The sequence below is a fragment of the Saccoglossus kowalevskii genome, chromosome 1 (assembly GCF_978046115.1).
Source record: "Saccoglossus kowalevskii chromosome 1, keSacKowa6.1, whole genome shotgun sequence".
Taxonomy (NCBI): Eukaryota; Metazoa; Hemichordata; class Enteropneusta; family Harrimaniidae; genus Saccoglossus; species Saccoglossus kowalevskii.
In genome coordinates this window covers 17,156,130-17,178,660 of record NC_140641.1, presented here as the reverse complement: position 1 = coordinate 17,178,660, position 22,531 = coordinate 17,156,130, and the positions used below count along the sequence as shown (strand labels likewise).

Genomic DNA, 22,531 nt, shown 5'->3' with positions numbered 1-22,531 from the left:
TGAGCAAAGGTGTAAATAAAAAATAAATATTGTTTTTGCAATTGAATTTCGCCAAGTGAGTTATATGAAAAGCAATATGTTTTATCTGTTTTGTTTTGTATTTTCAGCCCTCAAGTTCAATTCAACCTACTGCATTCTAAGTTTCATCTATGCAGTATCACAACAAGAGGATTACTTCTCTCATCCTATGTAAAGTTCATCAATCTATTCCATGAGATGAAGGTGGTGATACAGGAGGTAAGAAACAGTAATAAGTCTGCCACAATAATCCCAGATCTTGCTTGCCACACCCCCAATATTAAAGGATTGACTCAGTTTTGAAACAAGAAAGGATCATAATTATGATGAATAAGCACTGAATATATTGTCAATATATACCTAACATGCATACGTCTCAGTGAGAAAGCTACAAGGACTGTTTTTGCTCTGACCTATGTAACCATGGTATTTAAGCAGTGGACGCGGTGACTCTCCACCCAGATTTCAATGAAATTTATTCCATTGTGATAATCCAATGAGCTTTTGAAGTTGCCAACAATCAAATGAAAATATTTGCCAGTCAGACATTTTGTTTGCAATGAATGCTATTTCACAGTCATCTCTGCCATGCCTTGACTGATCAAATACATCATACATTATGTCACACATATCCATTGTATTTGTTTTATGATCCTATTCAAATTGATCAAATGATGATTATTTTAAAGTTAATATTGCATCTAAATTGAGCATTTTGTCCATTTCATAACAAAATCTGGTTGTGCATTGACAGATTTAAATAGTCTTTGTACAAACATTTAAATCATAGGACTGTAATCTCCATCATTTTGTTTTACAAATCTGATTCAAAACGACTGACCAGTGGCCATTTTGTTTTAAGAAATGCAGTTCCGAAGCCATATCTTTGACATGCCGTCACAGATTGTAATCAAACCTTACACGTATTTTATACATCGTGTCACAGATTGTCATGAATTTCATTTCAGATTTTGATATGTTTGACTTATTTCAGTTTAGTTTACTATTGCATGAGAGGAAATATTTTATGTCAATGACGTGTGACACTGTTCTATCTCCATATAGTACCAAAATACAAGGTGTTATAGGCATAAGAACCAGTCTGGAGAAGTTACCTGAGCTTGACAAATTTTTCCACTTTGGCAGATCAGTTTCATCATGTCATATTATTGATTGATGTTATTTTCTGATGATTAGGTTCTCCGCAACGATAATCAATTGAGAAATGCTGATGCTGAATTGCAACAGAGAGCTGTCGAATATTTACAGTTGAGTACGTTAGCATCACCTGATGTACTGGTAAGTCTTAGTAATTGACTTCTGTTAATGATCCATGTAATAGCAGGAAATTGAGTATGTGTGCAAAATGTTTAAACAACTCTTAATGTATACATGTATGTACTCTGATGTAATGCTTGTATTAGTAATTTCAGTCAAACTTGATGGTGTGGATAAATCTGAATTGCAAGAAATTACTGTGGAATCCTCCATGTTGCAAATTACTTAAGGCTGCAGTAATTTGGAACTATATAGTGCGACAGATCAATATGTGAATATCACCGGTACTCAAAAGTGTTGAAGCAATTGAAAATTCAGGGAGGTGCATTGATCCGCAACACTTGGTCGTTCTGTAATTTGTCCACATTCATTCCATCCAATACGTAGTGCATTGTAGTCCAATAACACAAATGAATCTAAAAATCTCAAGAAATTAATTTTAAGAGAAGGAAAAACAGATTTTCTTGGCTGTAGCGTTGCGAACACATGCATTTACACTTGCATTTACACTTGGTGTTCTTCTTAACAGGCTACTGTACTTGAAGAGATGCCACCATTTCCTGAAAGGGAATCATCAATCTTAGCAAAGTTGAAAAAGAAGAAAGGTGTGATTGCTCCTGGTGATGGAGCGACTGATGACGCAGTAATAGCTAGAACACATGTCAGTAAAGTCAGTGTTCAGAATACACTTGGAGAATCTAGTGATGATTTACCTCATAATTTGATGTCACCAGATACGGTAAGATAAACCATCAGTCACTGTTGATTTATCCTTGTTTTCAATTTTGAATTACTGATGAGTTTACTTAGTCCATATATTATATCAAATTGACTTCTTTTTAGAAATGGGATTTTAATCTGTGTGAACCACCTTAGTTAACATCTTCACTTTATAGTTTTATGCATGATTTTATTTGTTTCGTTGCTATCGCTACCATTTCAGTGACTCCTATTATAAATTGAGCAATGAAGAATATACTTAATACACATGTTTGAAGATCAAAGAGAAATAACAAATTTTGACGGGAAATCGTTAAGGGTTACTGTAATAACTTTAGAAGCTAGCTAGTCATCAATCTATTGTATTTGAAATGGGTTCCACACATTATTTGTTTTGAATGCACGCTAATCTGATATTGGTGTGTTATTTATAGCCTGTTACTACTACAGCACCTGCTTCAGTGGACCTCCTGGGTATTGGAGCAAGTCAACCGATTAACAGCACAACTACAAGTGAAGCTGCTGTTGCTGGAGGGGGTGGTGGATTTCTGGTTGATGTGTTTGGTGAACAACCAGCCACAGCCCCAACCAGTTCTGCTACAGGCTTTGATGACTTGGCTCCAGGATCCGAAGAGAGTTTTACTAAGTAAGTAGACAATCCAGTCCCTTTCCATGTGGTGGATATACAGAGGGAAATAGTAGAAGTCATGAAGCAATTTTCTTCAGGAAATTATATTAAGAAATATGCATGAGTTGGGAAATTCAGAGACAAAAAGTTGTTTGATGCATTTCTTTTATTGTCACAAAATTTACAATGAACTGTGACAATCTTAGAAACATTGATTTCATGATTTAAGGTGGTTTGGGGGATGAAATCACAACATTTAATTATGGATTCAATTATCTATATGAAGGCAGTTAAAAACAGTTTTCAGTCTTAGTGACAAGACAGATTTGTGATTTTTTTTTGGCCAAAAATGTAAGGTTTGCTGTTAGAAATTTGCCAGTCTTCTTAAAATAGCCAAAAAAAGGCTATAACAATTCATTTCAAAGCAACAGGTGTGCACAATTTCTTCTGACTCTTTTCTCTGCAACAATATTCCCAATCTGTAGTTCTGATGAACATACCTTAGAAATAAGTTGAGCAAAGATCAAATCAATATTGCAATATTGACACTGATCAATGTTACACTCAATTACACCACAGATGTGCTTCATTGCTTCAGGACATGACTCAAAGATGATTTATTACTTACAACAATTTCTTTCTTCGGACTTAGCTTTGAATAACGACTGTACTGCTTCGTACATGATTTTGATCAAATTACTGTGATATTCAAGCTCAATGTCACTGCTAATATCAGTCTGATTCTGGATGCTTTCAGCAGTTAATTTTGTCGTTGTTTTCAAGTGTCCTGATATACAGGATTTTGATAAAATTTGCTGTAGAGAAATGTTATTTCATCTGTTTATTTTGTTATCAGTTTGAATAGAATGACTTCATGAATACCGTACTTCCCCGAGTATAAGCCCAGGGGTCTGAACATGTAAAATCGGGAAAATTAGGGGGTGGGCTTATACTCGAAGACCACCTCAGAAAAGATAATTTTTTGGGGGGTTTAAAATTGTAACCATCTTCCCAACCACGAAAAATTATCCAAATTACATTTTTTGATGAAGAAAGAAACAAATATGTTCATAAAAATACACACATTTTATTACAATGCGGTTTACATACCGTCGGAATTTGCGGTGCAAAAATGGGTAGGGTCTGTGGGAAAACAGTCGAAGGCAAAACTTTATCGTGAATATCTTCGTTGTTGAATGTTTTGGATCGTACGCAAACTCTCGATACAATGCAATTTCCGCCATGGTGTTTTTCATCATGATTTAACCTGAACAACTTTCTTTGACCTTACAGGTCATGTCTTTCGTTAACCAATCAAAATGCTGTGTCATACAGACGAAGTTTTCCGATTATTGACGAAGTCATTTTTACAATGCAATGCGGAAGTGAATTACAGCGATGTTAAAATGCGATCTGATTTCGACAAAAAACTGGGATTTTTTTCCCCCTTAAGCTGTCGATTCTTAATTTTTGAAAGGTAAACTAAGGGTGGAGGAAGTATTTTAATATTTTCACGGTCGCCAACAAGTCATGTCGAAGAATAGTTTGCTCATTCACATCCCATTCACGATAGTCTGGACACGATTATTCGAAAAAGTAAAACGATGTTCAATGATCAGGTTTCAAGACTTGACGATCACATTTTTGGTTTTTCTAAAACTACTACTCAAACGAAATATGGATTGCTTCAGTATTACAACATCGGGGTTCATCCTGTGTAAATAACAGAATAGAAAAGGTTCGCCGGCCATGCACTCTGAAATTAATGCAAGTTTTCTCGTAGAAGCAGGAACCAAAGTCCCGTATCAATCATGATTATTATTCAATGAAATACACTTTTTACATGCATATTTGTAATAAATGTCGCACGGTAAAAACACCCTGGGCCTATACTCGGGGATGCCCTCAACCTGTTAAATGTCTAAAAACAGAGGGTGGGCTTATACTCTGGGAGGGGCTTATGCTCGGGGTAAGTACGGTAATTAATTACAAACAATAATAACACTATACATATGTACGGTAATCTTGCATGTTTATACCTTATACTTATTATTATTATTCTAATGTATGACTTGTATTCTACACAGGTTTATTTGTAAAAACAATGGTGTATTGTTTGAAAATGAGGTCCTACAGATAGGGGTGAAGTCTGAGTTCCGTCAGTCCCTTGGCAGATTAGGACTATTCTATGGTAATAAGACGAGTTACCAATTCATGAATTTCATGCCAGTACTTTCATCACCAGGAAATCTAAAAACAGATATCCTTTTATTAATGAGTAAGGTGGTGTGTGTTTCTTAAAGGGGAGTGAGGTGGTTTGTGTTTGGAAAAGGGGAGTAGGGTGGTCTGTGTTTTGGAGTGGGGTGGCAGGTAGTCTGTGTTTGGGAGTGGGGTGGCAGGTAGTCTGTGTTTGGGAGTGGGGTGGCAGGTAGTCTGTGTTTGGGAGTGGGGTGGCAGGTAGTCTGTGTTTGGGAGTGGGGTGGCAGGTAGTCTGTGTTTGGGAGTGGGGTGGCAGGTAGTCTGTGTTTGGGAGTGGGGAGTGAGGTAGTCTGTGTTTGGGAGTGGGGAGTGAGGTAGTCTGTGTTTGTGAGTAGGGAGTGACGTAGTCTGTGTTTGGGAGTGGGGAGTAAGGTAGTCTGTGTTTAGGAGTGGGGATTGAGGTAGTCTGTGTTTAGGAGTGGGGATTGAGGTAGTCTGTTTGGGAGTGGGGAGTGAGGTAGTCTGTGTTTGGGAGAATTATTTAAGAAAAAACCTGCTACTGTAAATTATGAAATCCACATGAACATGTGAAATTACAATAGAACTCAATATTGTGAATCCATAAAATCAAAACCCAGTGAATATGCTCTTAATAGTGACAATTTGAACAAGGATTTGAATCAGCAAAAATAATGTTTAAAGAATGATTTAAAATATTTAATAGAGACAAAACCCTAAACATTGTCACCTGCAGTAAATCAACTGCTGATCTTAAGTAATAATTGTTGTGATGTTTTCTTAACCGTAATTTCACAACTCAGTGTTCAGTCTAATACTGTAGATTCTACAGTTGATGCTGGAGCTCAAGTTCAACAACTTATAAATGTGGAGTGTAACACTTCCTTTGATGAAGCACCCATTCTGATTGTTAATTTCACGTAAGTACAGAACCAAGTAAACATATCTATAATTTTTTTTTTAGCTCTGCTGTCGACTTTGTCGAGCGGATCTTATCATATGAGTGATTGCCCGTCGTCGTCTGTGTCAACTTTTAACTTTTACGACTTCTTTCTGAAAACTACAATTCTTTTTTGTTTTGATACTTGGTGTATATGTACCTTGGACAGACCTCTCTTAGACTTGTTCATTTTGTGATGTTATTTTTAATTCTCTAATTTTAATGAATATTTTTGTCATTTTTGGTAAAAAGTGATATTTTCGACTTCTTGTTAAAAAAACGCAAGTGTGATTGCTTTGATACTATACATATAGGTACCTCAGGTAGACCTTTCTCAGATATGTTCATTTCGTCATGATATCTTCATTTTGTTATGATATCTTCAATCATCTAATTTTGATGAATATTTTTGGTAAAAAGTGGTATTTTGAATTCTTGTTGAAAACAACAAGTCCGACTTGCTTTGATACGATACATATTGTAAAATTTCAGTATCGGTATCCTTCATAATTGTTTTAGAATTCTAAACAAGCCATTCAAATGGTTGAGAATGCAAGACAGAGTTTGCGATAGATACCAGAGGGAAAAAAAGTAAAGAGTACAGGTCAATATATGAGAAAATGTTTGGTTGTTAGGACATGAATTGGATGGTTTAAATTGCTCTGATGTTAGGCTGATTCTTTTGCAGCGTACTGAAGGGACCTAATTCATCGGGACAAAGTGCAGATCGGTCAGTTATTCTTGATTGGATGGAGATTTACAAACTAACTCTATGTTGACTATATGCACTGGTTATAATTAGCCTAAGAGGTTGTGTGCTAAGCTAAATAAATTGCTAAAGATTCTGTATTATGAGTGTTATGTTGACATTACTTGTGGCATTGTGTTGGAGTTTTGTTAACATATCGATAACTATAACGCCATAATCATAATGAGTGTTATTTTAATGTAGCATGTAAAACAAACTACCACTAAAAATATATTAAAAGGGTAGTTCACTGTCGTTTTCTCACCAGAGGGATTTAAGCAAATTGGTGCCCATATCTTTTGTAATTTAACCTAATACACTATCTGATGACATTCAAGAAAGCTCTATGCTCTTGGATTACTATACTTCTATAATTGTACAATTACGGTTGCACCACCAGTTGAGTCAACTTTTGATTAATGTAAAACTGTAAGATGTTCTGTCATTATTTTATAATACTTTGGTCAGAACCAAATCAACTGCAGGTAAGATAACTATGGTGATGCAATTTTATTGTGGTGGACTATATATTTGATTAGAATTGAAAAACAAAACAATTTTACTAAGAAGGATACACATCCATGCAATTTTTTATTTCATTATATGTACCCAATGAATCACTGTGCTCAAGCTAGTAAAGTATACTGCCATGTGATTTTGAGTATGTTTTTATGTTTGTTTTCTTTGCTCTATAGGTATTGTAGTATCCCACAGAGTATCAGCCTAAAACTGCCTGTCATGGTCAATAAATTTTTTGAACAAACTGAAATGGGTTCACAAATTTTCTTCTCAAGGTGGAAACTACTCAGCAAGTAAGTAACTCTTGATGTTGCATCACAAAGATTATGTGCCATAGTTGTATGTCACTTAGGTGTGAAAATAAGGAGTACCAGTACTATCTAACCGCATTCCTGGTTGGGAGATAGGTACTCAAAAGATGGCCATGCATGTTTTCCCTGGGGACGTAATGAATTCATGTTATCCTTAATGTAATGGTAACAGATTACCACAGGATAACTGAAATGTGCTGTGTACAATCTAATAGTATCGGTGTTTCGGGAAACGTGAAATAAGGGTTCTGAGTAGCATCAGCTTCTGGATCCACATCGCTGACATGTTTATGTTCCAACTATATTACTATAAACAAAACTATATATCTTAAATTTGATAACTAACGTGGACTGTGCCTCGCATGGCTTTTTTTGTTTCACTTTTCACAAAATTACATGTGAAACAACGTGCAAACAGCTGTAGCATCAGAGGATTATATGTTTGATCAGTACTGTACTCTCTGGTCATCCATGATGAATGAAAGCATGCTTTGAACAATAGAGTGCTCAGTTAGTGCGAATCCCTACCACATCCCCCAACAAATTATCATTGGGGAATTAGTTAACTTGTCCAACTTGATGTTATAATTGAGTATAAACTTCCTTGTATTGTTTTTTTCATAGCCCTGCACAAGAAGAACAGAAAATATTTAAAGCGCAGTTTCCAATTGACAAAGAAGTAAATAAAGCGAAGGTGAGTTTTCATCGTGATGCAATTAAAACTGTACCTGGTGTTGAATGCCAAAAAAACGAACGAGTCATTCACCCGTAGTACTATTTTACCGTTATATTATTCCGCATCATGATTACCGTTAAAGTCCTAATATAAACCGCGGTTTATATTACAATATATCAATTTAAAAATTGGGATCAAAAGCTCAAGTTCGGGGTGCGGTTTCTATTACGTACATATTGCAATCACTAAATGGGCGTGGTCATTTTTTGCCCACAACACTTGCACAAAACAAACAATACACCGTACAATCTCTTGAATAGGCGTCAGGGAAGAACGAGAGGCTTTACTTTGGTTCTAAAATAGGCATTACGAAATGTTACAGTTACAGTCAATCAAAAAAACTGTACACATGAAAAAAAAATACTCACTATATTTAATGTAATAATTTTTTTTTTTAATTTTCTTGTTAACGAAAAGTATATTCTAACAGAAGTTTCAAGTAAAAACAAACACGAATGCACTGCTTAGTAGCACATGATCACAAAACGGTAGCGCAATCCGGCCATGCTGTGGTTCACAAGTGAATAACTTACTTGTTTTCAAAGTGTTTAAATTGGCAATTATTATTCATTAGTGATTACAATAACGCACGAAAAATAAATCCGTTGAATTGTTATGAAATGCAAGTAGTTTCACCGTAAACGAATGATTTCAGTCGCATGTAAACGGTCAATACGATACCGACCATGTTTTTGAATGCACACGTGACGTTTTATTGACCGAATAGGTCATGTCGCTAATTAACCAATCAAAATGCTGGATGGTGCCCACGTGTCTAAATTACATAGTCATTTAAATATGTTAATGAAAGTTCAGCGACCTCATGGTGAACACGGAAGAGATTTACCGATAATGTAGTGCGATGTCTTGGCTTTGATTTCCATGGGAAAACAATATGATTTTTTTTGTAAATCAAGAAATTATTTGTTTTCGAAAGATAAACTGAGCATTGAAGAAGAATTTAACACTTTTACGGTGATAACAGCTTATTGTCGAAAACTTGCGAAACACAGACGTATTCAGAAAGAGTATTGACAGAGGTTGCCGCCGGGGGTTGCCGCCAGAACAAAAGCAGTTTCATTGCGTGTCTGACATCCTATCACCGCTGAACAAATAAATAGGTGTGAATATTTTTAGGCACGTTGTCGAAACAAATGAATAGGTTTAGGAACAATGCCGTTTTGGACCAGCTGGTTGAAACAATGAAGTCAGTCACGGTCTTGTTGAATTGGGGGTGCGGTTAGTAATAGGTACTTTTCAAGTTTTTAGTCCCCGTTTGGACGGAGTCCGAAAACGGGGACTTATGTTTTGCCCTGTGTGCGTCCGTCCGTCTGTCCGCCCGTCCCTCCGTCCGTGCGTTCGTCCCTCCGTGATCACCTGTATCTTGAACATGCATGGACCGATTATGTTCAAACTTCACTCATACATCACACATTATATGGGACATATGCACATGCATTTTTTTCATGATCCGATTAACGATAGCCGAATAGCGGCCATTTTAAGGCCGAAAATGCATCAAAATCGCACATTTTCACCATTCCGGACCCAGATCTCAGTTATGCATGGACGGATTTCGTTCAAATTTGGTACATACATTAAACATAATAGGACCTTGATGCACGTCATTTTTTTTTCGGATCAAGTTCGAAATGGCCGACTGGCGGCCATTTTGTTTTAAAGAATTCAGTTCTGGATCCGTATCCGAGACATGTCTTGATTGATCAAGTTCAAACTTCACACACACAAGGTACATCATGTCACAAATATGTATGTGCATTTGTTTCATGATCCCATTAACGATAGCCAAATGGCGGCCGCTTTAAGGCCGAAAATGCATTGAAATCGCACATTTTCACCATTCCGGACCCAGATCTCAGTTATGCATGGACGGATTTCATTCAAATTTGGTACATACATTAAACATAATAGGACCTTGATGCACGTCATTTTTTTTTTCAGATCAAGTTCGAAATGGCCGACTGGCGGCCATTTTGTTTTAAAGAATTCAGTTCTGGATCCGTATCCGAGACATGTCTGGATTGATCAAGTTCAAACTTCACACACACAAGGTACATCATGTCACAAATATGTATGTGCATTTGTTTCATGATCCCATTAACGATAGCCAAATGGCGGCTGCTTTAAGGCCGAAAATGCATTGAAATCGCACATTTTCACCATTCCGAACCCGGATCTCAGTTATGCATGGACGGATTTCATTCAAATTTGGTACTTACATTAAACATAATAGGACCTTGATGCACGTCATTTTTTTTTCTGGATCAAGTTCGAAATGGCCGACTGGCGGCCATTTTCTTAAAGAATTCAGTTCTGGATCCGTATCCAAGACATGTCTGGATTGATCAAGTTCAAACTTCACACACACATGGTGCATCATGTCACAAATAGATATGTGCATTTGTTTCATGATCCGCTTAACAATAGCTGAATGATGGCCATTTTAAGACCGAAAATGCATTAAAATCACGTATTTTCACAATTCCGGAACCAGATCTCAGTCATGCATGGATGGATTTTGTTCAGATTTAGTACAATGTGTTGTACATATGCAGGTGCATTTCGGTCATGATCTGCTTTGAATGTATATGTCACTCAAATATGAACGGAACGGGGACGTGTCATTGACAATGACTTGTCAATTTTTGTTAAGAACTCTTCAACCCTGAAGCCGGAATTGGGGGTGCGGTTACTATTACGGTATGCAGTTTATATTAGGACTTTAACGGTACCTCCCCATTTACCCCCTAATTGATGACAACAATTCAAAAAACTACAAATGTTTTGATTACAAACTATGCCTGTAGTTCTAATGTTTTGAGTATCAAATCTACTGTAGAATACTTTTTTTTGCTTTGAAGTAATTTTTGCTATTTTCGCTGAAGGAATAATTCAGTAATAATAGAATCCAGCGAATATATCTTTTTACCTATATTTGACATTCAACTCATCGAAAATCAGAGAAAATAAATACCATACATAACACTCAAAAAGTCTATTCAGCGAAAATTAATTCCAGCTAAAATGAAGTATTTTACAGTATTCAAAACAAACCTGTGAATCAAGTGCTAACTTCAACCATGCATTGATAAATAATTGTCAATTTCATTGCATTGGGTATATCGCAAAACGATTCAATCAGTGATGTGTTTTATGTCGCTAATTCCTAGAGTGCGTTCCATGCATGATACATGATTGTGTTCAAACAACACATGTACACACAAGGTGATTTTTCGGAAAGCATACTATCATACTATCTAAGCAATAGTACTAGTGAAATATAAACGTGTCTCTCTCATTATCCATGAATTTCATAAACTCATGGTTACTTTCAACAGTTTGCTGGATCAATGTTCCAACAATTTTTCAATAATTTTTTTCTGTTTCTAATTTACCGGTACACAAATATTACAATTTTTTCAGCCAATCATGTCAGGCAACTCTTGAATATTTAAAAGTTGTTTTTAATTTCCATTATAGATAATTGGCTTTGGTTTAAGTTCGTTAGAAGGCGTTGATCCTAATCCTGATAATTACGTTGGTGCTGGTGTTATTCACACAAAAGCCATGCAAATAGGATGTCTAATGAGACTGGAACCCAACCTACAAGCACAGGTATACTTCTATTTCCCCTTTTTTGTGGTGTTTTGTCACGGTCATTTTCATTGCACTACAGATTACTTGTTTACTTCATGTCATGATTTTAAATGTTTTGTATTGAATTTTTGTTGTGAATTTTTTAACCCTTTTTAAGCCAACCTTGTGGTCCATTTTCATATAAAAGAAAATACAGAAAAAATTGTTTGATGAAAGTTCACTTTGACTACCGGTACATTTTGCGTTTTTTGTATTTGCTAAAAATTGTCTATGAATTTAAATAAGTTTATACATGTAGTTTTCTGATTGGTCATAGAATGGCATAGTCAGTGAGAAGCTTATTTGCTATTCTCTCCTAATGATATTTTCCTAAACTTGCAGCTGAAAATTAGTGAAACTGATTTAATTGGGTATTCACCTTCCATAAAAGCGCATCTGGTGTCTAAATTGTGTTTGGCTTTTGTTCTGTTTCAGATGTATCGCCTTACGCTGAGGACCAGTAAAGAATCTGTCTCTAAACGACTGTGCGAATTGCTAAGCGTCCAGTTTTAAAATCAGACAAATATTGAATGTACAGTAGAAGGTTAAAGGTCATACTTACAGCCACTGACTTTTGTCTGCTGAAAAAAACTTGATAGTTTGTACGACAAGATACAAATCATTGTGCAGGATTAATATCTTTACTATTGAGTAATTCGTTTTAGAAAATAGACGTCACTGGTCAGTTTTTTCTGCCTTGCATTCCCACTTTACAAGTCTGTGTAATAACACTCCCAGAACAAATTAAAAACATATGATGCATTAATAAAGTGATGCTATTTTACGTGAACAAATATGCTATATTAAAAAGTAGATATTCTGCCCTCACTTTTCTGCTACTGTAAAAGGGTTAATTATTCACTGGGTTTTAATTTTGTTTATTGCGCTGAATATGTAAAATTTAGCATAGAACGCATTATCTAAATGATTAGATCGTGAATTTAAAACCCACTGAATATGCCTGAAATGGTAAACCCAGAGAAAATTAGTCATTTTACAGTAATTTAATTTGAGAATACGGAAGGGTCATATCCCTTAAACAACCATACCTGCAATGTAAATGGCCTTCAAGGACAAAGTCTCCTATTAAACTGAGCAAGTGTCTAATATTTACAAAACTTCATTTAGGAGAGGTGCTCGTTTAAATTTTTATTCTGCATTTAATTTTGTATTACCCACCCACAACATTTATATTGGTTTGAGGATGGTACCTTGCAAAGTAGGAATGCAACTTTAAAATAAATGTGTGTTTTTATGTCAATTATGGTGGCGCTTGGAATTGATTAGTGTCCGGGATTAGTCTCGCATCTATATCATGCAGTTTTGTTATTTTAATTTCTCTTTATCACTTTCGTGATGACTGACTACTGTACCACCCTTAGGAAATCATTGTTGAAATTTGGTGATCTTTTTTTAAGTTAGATAGTAAAAAAATTGTTACCCATGAACGCACATTTATTGCTTGATGAGCAATTGATGTAGCAACATGCATACGAAGCTTGTTTACTTTGTTTACTTTAGATTTATGCATCAATATGTACATTATGTAGTTTGTTCTGTTATTTAAAAACGTTCGCTTCGCTCACAGAAGGATCACTTCCTTAAAATGCTTCTCCAAGAAAAAAAACTTATCACTTAATAAATTTAACTAAACATTGTACACCAAGGTCACTGAAGCCATGGTTCAGTTCTAAGTGCTTTGTCTATGGTGTGTAATTAATCTTTTCACTACCAGACTTTCTAGCCTAAATTTTTCTGCACTTTTTTAGTCCCCGTTCGGATGCAGTTCGAAAACGGACTTATGTTTTGACCTCTGTGCATGTGTGCGTCTGTGCGTGCGTGCGTGCGTCCGGACCTGTATCTTAGAAATGCCTGGACCAATCACAATCAAACTTCACACATACATCATACATGATATCATACATATGCACGTCAATTTGTTTCATGATCTGATTCAAGATGGTCAAATGGCGGCCATTTTTGTGCTAAAAATCATCAAAATCGAGCATTTCCTGGTTGTTTACAGATGGATTTTGCTCAAACTTGGTATATACATTAGACATTATGGGACCTTGATGCAAATAATTTTGTTTTTCAGATAACATTCAAAATGGCCGACAGGCGGCCATTTTGTATTAATCAATGTGGTTCTCGTGCCATATCTCCAATATATTGTTTTGACTGATTATGTTCAAATTTTAAATATTCATTATACATCATGTCATAGATATATTAGTTTGACGATCCTATTCAAAATGGCCGAATGGTTGTCATTTCTGTACTAAAAAATCATTAAATATTAAGCATTTCTGGCATTTATAGATGGATTTCGTTCAAACTTGGTACATACATTAGACATTACGGGTTCCTGATGCAGGTCATTTTATTTTTCAGATCAGATTCAAAATGGCTGTCTGGCGGCCATTTTGTTTTAATGAATGGGTTTCCAGACCCATATGTCTGACTTGTTTTGTCTGATTATGTTCAAATTTTTAATATTCATTATACATCATGTCACAGATATACGGATATATTGGTTTGATGATCTTTTTCAAAGTGTGCTATTTTTGTGCTAAAGAAATCCTCGAATATCAAGCATTTCTTGCATTTATGGATGGATTTTGTTCAAACTTATAACACACATTAGACATTACAGGTTCCTGATGCATGTCATTTTATTTTCAGATTGGATTCAAAATAGCTGACTGGTGGCCATTTTGTTTTAATGATTGGGCTTCTAGAGCCATATCTCTTAAATACTTTGACTGATTATATTCAAATTTTATATATTCGTTATACATCATGTTATATATATATATATATATATATATATATATATATATACATGTATTCAAAATGGCTGATTTTGAATGCTGTTCCAGAGCAATATCTACTTGTTTGAGGATCAGATACAAATGTCAATCATTTTAGTGTTAAAAAAATCATATTCCTGACATGGTTATATTCCAGCTATATTACGATAAACATAACTATATATCTCAAATTTGATAACTAACGGGGACTGTGCCATGCATGGCTTGTTCATATATTCTTCAATATTTCTGGAAAAGAATTTCGGCGTAAAAAAAATTTACTATTTTTGTCCTAATCTTCTGAGGAAAGTACAGACTATGAACTGGACTGTTTTGTGAAATTGGGATGAAAAGTGGGAACTGGTGGTGAAAAGGTTAAAAGCCCAGGTATTTGGGAAGTTAAATGTCAGTCAGGTTTGAAGCCCTCCTTCTATGGCTAGATTTTGTTGATTAATGAGGTCTACCATTGAGGGCATATTCCATGCTAAAATATCAGTGGTATTTCACTTACCTTGTGAAGTAGTACTATTGTTTTTCTCTATAATTCAGTTAATGATTACTGAACAATTTACAATATTATGATGACACAGGGATTTTGAAGAGTAAGGGATACCCTGAGAGTTGTCAATGTGGTTGACTTAATATTGCATCTTGTGGTAGCATCCCCTAAATTTGGCAAAGCTGATAAATCCTTTTTGTCATAAAAAGCTTACATCATATATATGTACTGAAACAGAAACTGCCACACATTTATCCAGCTGTACTGCCACGACGGAGTGTCAAAGTGCAGTTTGTCACATTCTTGAATCATTTCTTGGCAACCATCTTTTATTTCACTTGTGATTGTTATCGAAGATGATTCTTCTCAGAGTTTTTTTTTTATCTTGGCCACTGCTTTGCATTGTGTACAGCTGCTCTGATTTTGAATATTATTTGTAATTGTGATTTTTGTTTATATTTTTGAATCAAGCTGGTGTTTCTGAATAGATTCAGTAGTTGCGAACTATTGGGTAATTCATACATGTACTCCAGGTACTGTTTGGTTGCAGTGTTTTCTACCAGTGAGTGTGAGACGGTGAATGCGCATGCAAATACGAGTAACAAAATTAAGTTGTGAAGTGTTTTATTGAATTTATTGAATCATAAAAAGCAATACTGTTAGATAGAGGGGGAAAAATTGTGATGTGAATAAAATGGTGACGTGAATAACTTATCATCTCGTAATTACGTGAGTGTATGACATGCGATTTATGTAATTGTATCAAGTATTAGTAGATGATAGATACTTTAGAGGAAGTGACCTAAACTGGTTCAAACTAGATTGATCTGGTTTGTATCTTTCAAATATAAAATGGAAATATAATTGACAGACTGATATTATGGAGTTATGTGAAGTGATAATATGTGATAAATTTAATGACTGTTGATTTAAAAAAAAAAAAAAAAATAATACTTTGCTTTTTTTCTCTTCAATTACTGTAACCTTGTCGAATATTATCTGTCTTGAAGGGATTTTTTTTTTTTTGTAGTTGCTCAAGTTTATTGAATATTATGTACATTTTTAAAGGCAGCATGGAAATGTAGAAAAGTGTTGTTTGGTATGCAACTCAGTATTTCATTGGCAGTTTTACTGTTGATGACATTGATCAGCAACATTTCCCATCAATGGTTTTGTGTATTACACTTGTTAAAAAAAAAGAAGTTATTTTATGTAACATATTGATGGTGTCAATAGGTCAAATAGGCAAATGAAATGAATCCAGATGTCATCAACAGTAAAATGTCCACAGATATGTATCAAAAGTATTGCCTTCATATATGTTTTTTTGACAAAATAATTTGGTTTCTTAATAGTCAAACAACTTGTAAGAAGCTTACCTATATAAAATGATATTCTGAGGCAGTAACTGAATTTCCTTAAATCAAAAATTTCACTTATCCCCCCCTCCCCCTCACCTGCCTTCTGTATAGTAGTGCTCAAACTCACCTCACCTCAGCAGTTCTACTGTCACTCTATCCCCCACCTTTTTACAAAACACTGGTTGTTGTAATCTGTGGTGATGGTGATGTGTGACCAAGCTCTACTACCTGGTACTTGTCTCCTATTTATATAATAATTTTTTGGCATAGTAAATGCTAACAAAATTTTTTTAATTGGATCTGTTTACATGATTATTATGTATATAACCAATTAATTAAAATCCCTATAGTCTTCTGTTGCAGTTATGGCACGGCACTAAAGCCAAAAACAAAGCTATGTTACCTAGGTGTTGACATGCTGGAAACAGCCATTTGACGTGCATCCTTGTTTCAAATTAAGATCTATGGTATATTACGTATGATATTATTACTCCTTTTATAGAATCTGTATATCTGTGGTATTAAATTCTCAACAACAAAAACACATTTAATATGAGAACTTAAGAAAATGGTTGACAGAAATAATGAAACCATGTTGTCGTAACAGAGGCTTACAAGAAATAAAATAACCCACAAATAGAAACTAAATGTGTAAGAGATTGTTTATTTGATAACGTACCAACAGATTATTGTATCCTGGAGCGCCGTCCCTCAACTGGGACAGTGGGTTGAGGACAGTGGCTGAGGTCAACAAACAAACAAACCCATTCTGTGAAACCCAACTGTTTTTGTTTGAAATCAGTTTCATTGAAATCACACAAGACAGTTGAATTGGATATGCTACATAGTCTCCTCTATACCACAATGCGTACATGCATCACGCAGAAATTAGAACATCCCAAATCATTGTATACACTCATACAATGTGTGACTGTTTTGAGTTTATAAAGTACATGATTTGTTGACCTCAATGTGGTATAAATAAGATATTTACCAGATTAACACCTGCAACTCAAATTCATCACCCTAGAAATAATGTAGGAAATTTGAAAGCCAGGTTGGATGCCACAATACCTCCAGAAAATCCTTTACTATTAATTGGCCATCTTCACCAGCCAATATCCATTTATTTATCTGTCGCCTCTTGATTATACTTTGCAGAATGGCCACTATAAACCTGTATTCACTGTTGACAAAATCAAACACATCGATGTGCTCTTGGGCATTCCCATGCTAAATAAAACACAAAGTCAAGTGTTTTTATCAGTTAAGCTATGACTTGATGTAAGACGGCAAACTCCATTGGTTTAATTTTGAAATTGATAGTTGTTTTTACAGGGACTCTGATTGGTGAATCCAGCTTTGTGGTATGTTCAATCAAATCATTCAATTTAAAGTGCGGTGGTCGTCGTACAACGTGTGTTCAAATTTCATGTAAACAAACATGGTATTTTACCGGCATATACAAACAGGACGTGTCGCGGCCACCACTGCCAATTAACTGAGGTCAAATACAGCTTTTCCTATTACAATCACTCAGGTTCATAAGAATGACCATGGCTTCCGCAAAACCATGCAAATTGGATGATATTAATTGGCTAGAGAAGGTGTTTGGTAGTTATTATTACCCAAAAGCCTATGCCTTTCCCTCAGTCATGATTGATTTATGCAAAACATCAAATTTATTCAAAATAATTCCTGTCGAAAAAGGCCTACAAACTTCCATGCAGGGTCTGGACAGCTATGCAAACAAATGGGGACTGCAAGTAAACATCAAGAAAACAAAATCTATTGAAAGCAAACTTTTGAAGACCACACAAATTCTAATTTTGACATATGCAAGAGAGGTGTGTATGTGGCCTGTGCACAAATAAGAAATGGGATAAAACTTGTACTGAATAATTCCACATACATTTTTGTAGACACATTTAAAATGTGAACAACACAAACACCATGTCATAGAAGTACTAGTTAATACTAATGAGATCGTTCAACACTGTCCAATCAACAAGTCTTATTTTGGAAATGTTACAGCTATGTCACATGAGGGCATGCATGCACACATAAACTTGAATTCAAACATCCATGTTGATTTAGAAAAATGTGTATTTATAAAACAGTTATAACAACCACAGCTTTATGCCCTTTACTGTATATTCCTTGTTTACAAATGCCATCAGTTTCAACGACAACAAGTTTATATGCTGTATATGTATCATGAATGCCCTCAGTGAGGTTGAATAACAGGTGAGAAAAAGTTAGTGAGCTTAATTAATGTTGCAAGTCAGCAACATATTTTCTCACCAATTTTAAATTGTATGATTTGTGTTTTAAACAGTGAGCAAAAGTTTCTCCTGAAACAAATTAAGAATTAAATTATTTGAAGTCATGAATGTGGCTGGAAGATTTGTTGAACAAAAAAATTGCAAGCTAGACATGGAGAAAAAGAAATTGCATGCAAGGTGTTAGGAATAATTGTTGGCAAAGCAAAAAAAAATGCACTGCTTAAAAAATGTGCAAAATAGTTTTTTCTCACTTAGTTTTGCGCTAACTTTTATTTGTTTCTTTCCTGTGCAAATCATTTTTTTTTTCAAATTCTGCCATCGCCCCCCCCCCAGAGTTTCTAATTATTAATTCCTTAATGACTTTTAAATAGAAATATTAAATGGTAGCTGACACTTCTACCCTTTCCCATTGAAAGTTTGGGCCCCTATCTGTTTGTGAACATGCCTTTTTCCTTATATAAATGTCATTTTTTTGACACATTGCCTGCAGACCATCACCAAACTGATATAGTGTGTCTGTGCCAATGTTGTAATAAAGCCCACTTCTCGGAAGTGGAAGATACGGCGTTTCGCATGCGTGCGCATGCCGTTTTGGGGGGGTCATGTACACTTGTACGCGTGATATTGTGCTTCTAGGTGTAACAATCGACGTCACAAATATAAAATTCCCTTTGGCACAGATCTAGAAGCAGTACCTACACACGAATTGGTGACGTCATAAAATACATGACCTTCAATCGGGGTCGTTTCCTCGGTATATACGAATTGGTATATACAAATTACAATAAAGATACTTAAGACATTACACATAAGGTAAAACAAATCACGTGACAATATAATGATAATAACGGTAATAAATCCTACTAGCTTAACAGTTGAAGAGAACGCTCATATAGTCAGTTGGGTGACGCCGAGGGTCACGAACTGTGTTGCAAAATGGCCGTGTGGTTGAAACTGGGTCATGGCGTGACGCGTGAGGAAGACATCATTAAACACTCAAAATCACAATAAAACGGGGAAGTGGTTGCATATTACGGCGTAGCTAACATGGGAAATAAAAAAACGCCCAATACAAACGACATGGGTTCGAATCACACTAGATACACACTCACCAGAACCGAAGCAATCAGAAACCAGCAATCGTTTTGGCTTTTCCGTTCAACTCATCGGAACACTGGAGTAGTTAGAAAAATGAACATCACTTAACGACCAACGTCGTGGCGTGGTACACAAGCGTGCCATCAAAATAAAACAAAATTAGCTTGAAAGGACAGTGGGTTCGAGTCCCGCTCAGAGCTACCGTAAAAACGTAAATCAAATAAACTGAAATCTCTCAAACCGTAAACAAGTAAACAAAGAACGTCGCAAAAAAATAATAAACCTCACAAAACTCCACCATACAAAACTGAATGAATAAATAATAAAATAACTAACGTCTTAAACTGGACGACGCGCAATTTGTTCAACAGTTTCCAGATTGTGACAAGAGATAAACAAGACCCAAGTCAAGGTAAGTTTTGTTAAAGTGTCGATGGCGTTCCCTATATTACGAAAACAATTCAGGCAACAGACGAATATCTTCTGTGGTGTTGTTGAATTTATACCGTGTCTGCGGAATTGTTGATTGAGGGTTCGAAGCCAGCAGTTAACATTTTGTTAGAAAGTTTCACAATTAAATCAAATATCCAATAATACCAGTATATTTATTTCATTATTTTAACAACTTGCAATGGTGGAAGTTGGTCAAACACGAGTTCTTACACCTAAATAAGTATCAAATATTTGTCGACACATTTATTCTCTCAACCTTGTAGAGGTGGAAATTAATTAAACAACAGGTATTTACTCACAAATATAATGGTCAATATTTGTCCATACATTCATTCTGTCAATTTAAGAACTTGTAATTGTTGGAATTAATCAAATGAGAGTTGTCTACACCAAAATAAGTTTCAAATACTTGTCCATACATTTATTCTCTCAATTTAACAACTTGTAATGGTGTAAAATAATTAAACGAGAGTTGTCTACACCAAAATAAGTCTAAAATATTTGTCCACACATTTATTCTGTCAATTTAACAACTTGTAATGGTGTAAAATAATTAAACGAGAGTTGTCTACACCAAAATAAGTCTAAAATATTTGTCCGCACATTTATTCTCTCAATTTAACAACTTGTAATGGTGTAAAATAATTAAACGAGAGCTGTCTACACCAAAATAAGTCTAAAATATTTGTCCGCACATTTATTCTCTCAATTTAACAACTTGTAATGGTGTAAAATAATTAAACGAGAGCTGTCTACACCAAAATAAGTCTAAAATATTTGTCCGCACATTTATTCTCTCAATTTAACAACTTGTAATGGTGTAAAATAATTAAACGAGAGCTGTCTACACCAAAATAAGTCTAAAATATTTGTCCGCACATTTATTCTCTCAATTTAACAACTTGTAATGGTGTAAAATAATTAAACGAGAGCTGTCTACACCAAAATAAGTCTAAAATATTTGTCCATACATTTATTCTCTCAATTTAACAACTTGGAATGGTGTAAAATAATTAAACGAGAGCTGTCTACACCAAAATAAGTCTAAAATATTTGTCCGCACATTTATTTTCTCAATTTAACAACATGTAATTGTGGGAATTAATCAAACGTGAGTTGTTTACATCAAACTAAGTATTTAATATTTGTTGAGACATTTATTCTCTCAATTTAACAACTTGTAATGGTGTAAAATAATCAAACGAGAGATGTCTACACAAAAATAAGTCTAAAATATTTGTCCGCACATTTATTTTCTCAATTTAACAACATGTAATTGTGGGAATTAATCAAACGTGAGTTGTTTACATCAAACTAAGTATTTAATATTTGTTGAGACATTTATTCTCTCAATTTAACAACTTGTAATGGTGTAAAATAATTAAACGAGAGTTGTCTACACCAAAATTAATCTCAAATATTTGTCCACACATTTATTGTCACAATTTAACCACTTGTTAATAGTGGAAATTACTTAAATGCGACTTGTTTAATCAGTTGACATCAATGCAACTTACCCGCAGACAGTGCACAACAGAGTATCATTATTGAGCAATTATAAACAAGAACGTGTCTTGGCATTAGGGTTAGGGTCGGGTCAGGTATGGGCAACGGAATTATTAACAGGAATGTGTCTTGACATTAGGGTTAGGGTCGGGTCAGGTATGGGCAACGCAAATGGCAAACACCCAATTGGCAAGATGTACACTAATGGGTTATGGCATGCATATAGTTTACACAAGTAAAAACACAAAATTGGCAATTTTTTGGACAATTGTAACTCAATAATAGAAATATGTTGTATTTCTATATATATATACACACTATATAGTCTTATCAAATGCAAACACATCCAGTCAATCCAATGTGGTCTTGTGGGTCAGTTTCCTGCATAGTGATCAGGAGGACCTGGGTTCAATTCCCTTGCCTGCCCATCTTTTTCTCGCAAACACCATTTGGCAATAAAGCTAAATATGACAACAAATTATTTAATTTGCATGACTACCCACATAGCTCAGTTGATTTGTACTATGTCAGCAATGTGAGCGATCGCTGGTTCGAATCCAGTATGTTTAGTTAGATTTTTGAATGCTAGTGAAGACAGTGCTCCTATGAATAGGACTTAAATCCTAACTCCTGTGTGAAGACACTCGTGGTACAGAGGACAAGACAGTGCGCTGGGAACTCAAAGATCGCAAGTTCGAATCACGGATTGGACACTCCTACAAAAGACATGAAAGACGTTAAAAA

At 35.1% G+C, this 22,531-nt stretch overlaps 1 protein-coding gene across 1 annotated transcript in view; it reads left to right on the top strand.

The window, feature by feature from the left end:
* Window positions 1-17,093, top strand: part of LOC100366818 (AP-2 complex subunit alpha-2-like) — a 62,166-nt gene extending 45,073 nt beyond the window's left edge. Inside the window, exons 16-25 of the mRNA XM_085499696.1 lie at window positions 108-237; window positions 1,216-1,317; window positions 1,826-2,035; window positions 2,451-2,662; window positions 4,732-4,905; window positions 5,659-5,781; window positions 7,245-7,361; window positions 8,004-8,073; window positions 11,617-11,751; window positions 12,208-17,093. Coding sequence (XP_085355822.1) covers window positions 108-237; window positions 1,216-1,317; window positions 1,826-2,035; window positions 2,451-2,662; window positions 4,732-4,905; window positions 5,659-5,781; window positions 7,245-7,361; window positions 8,004-8,073; window positions 11,617-11,751; window positions 12,208-12,285 — 1,351 coding nt within the window. The 3' untranslated portion in view covers window positions 12,286-17,093. The remainder of the gene's footprint in view (window positions 1-107; window positions 238-1,215; window positions 1,318-1,825; window positions 2,036-2,450; window positions 2,663-4,731; window positions 4,906-5,658; window positions 5,782-7,244; window positions 7,362-8,003; window positions 8,074-11,616; window positions 11,752-12,207) is intronic.
* The last annotated feature ends 5,438 nt before the right edge of the window (window positions 17,094-22,531 follow it).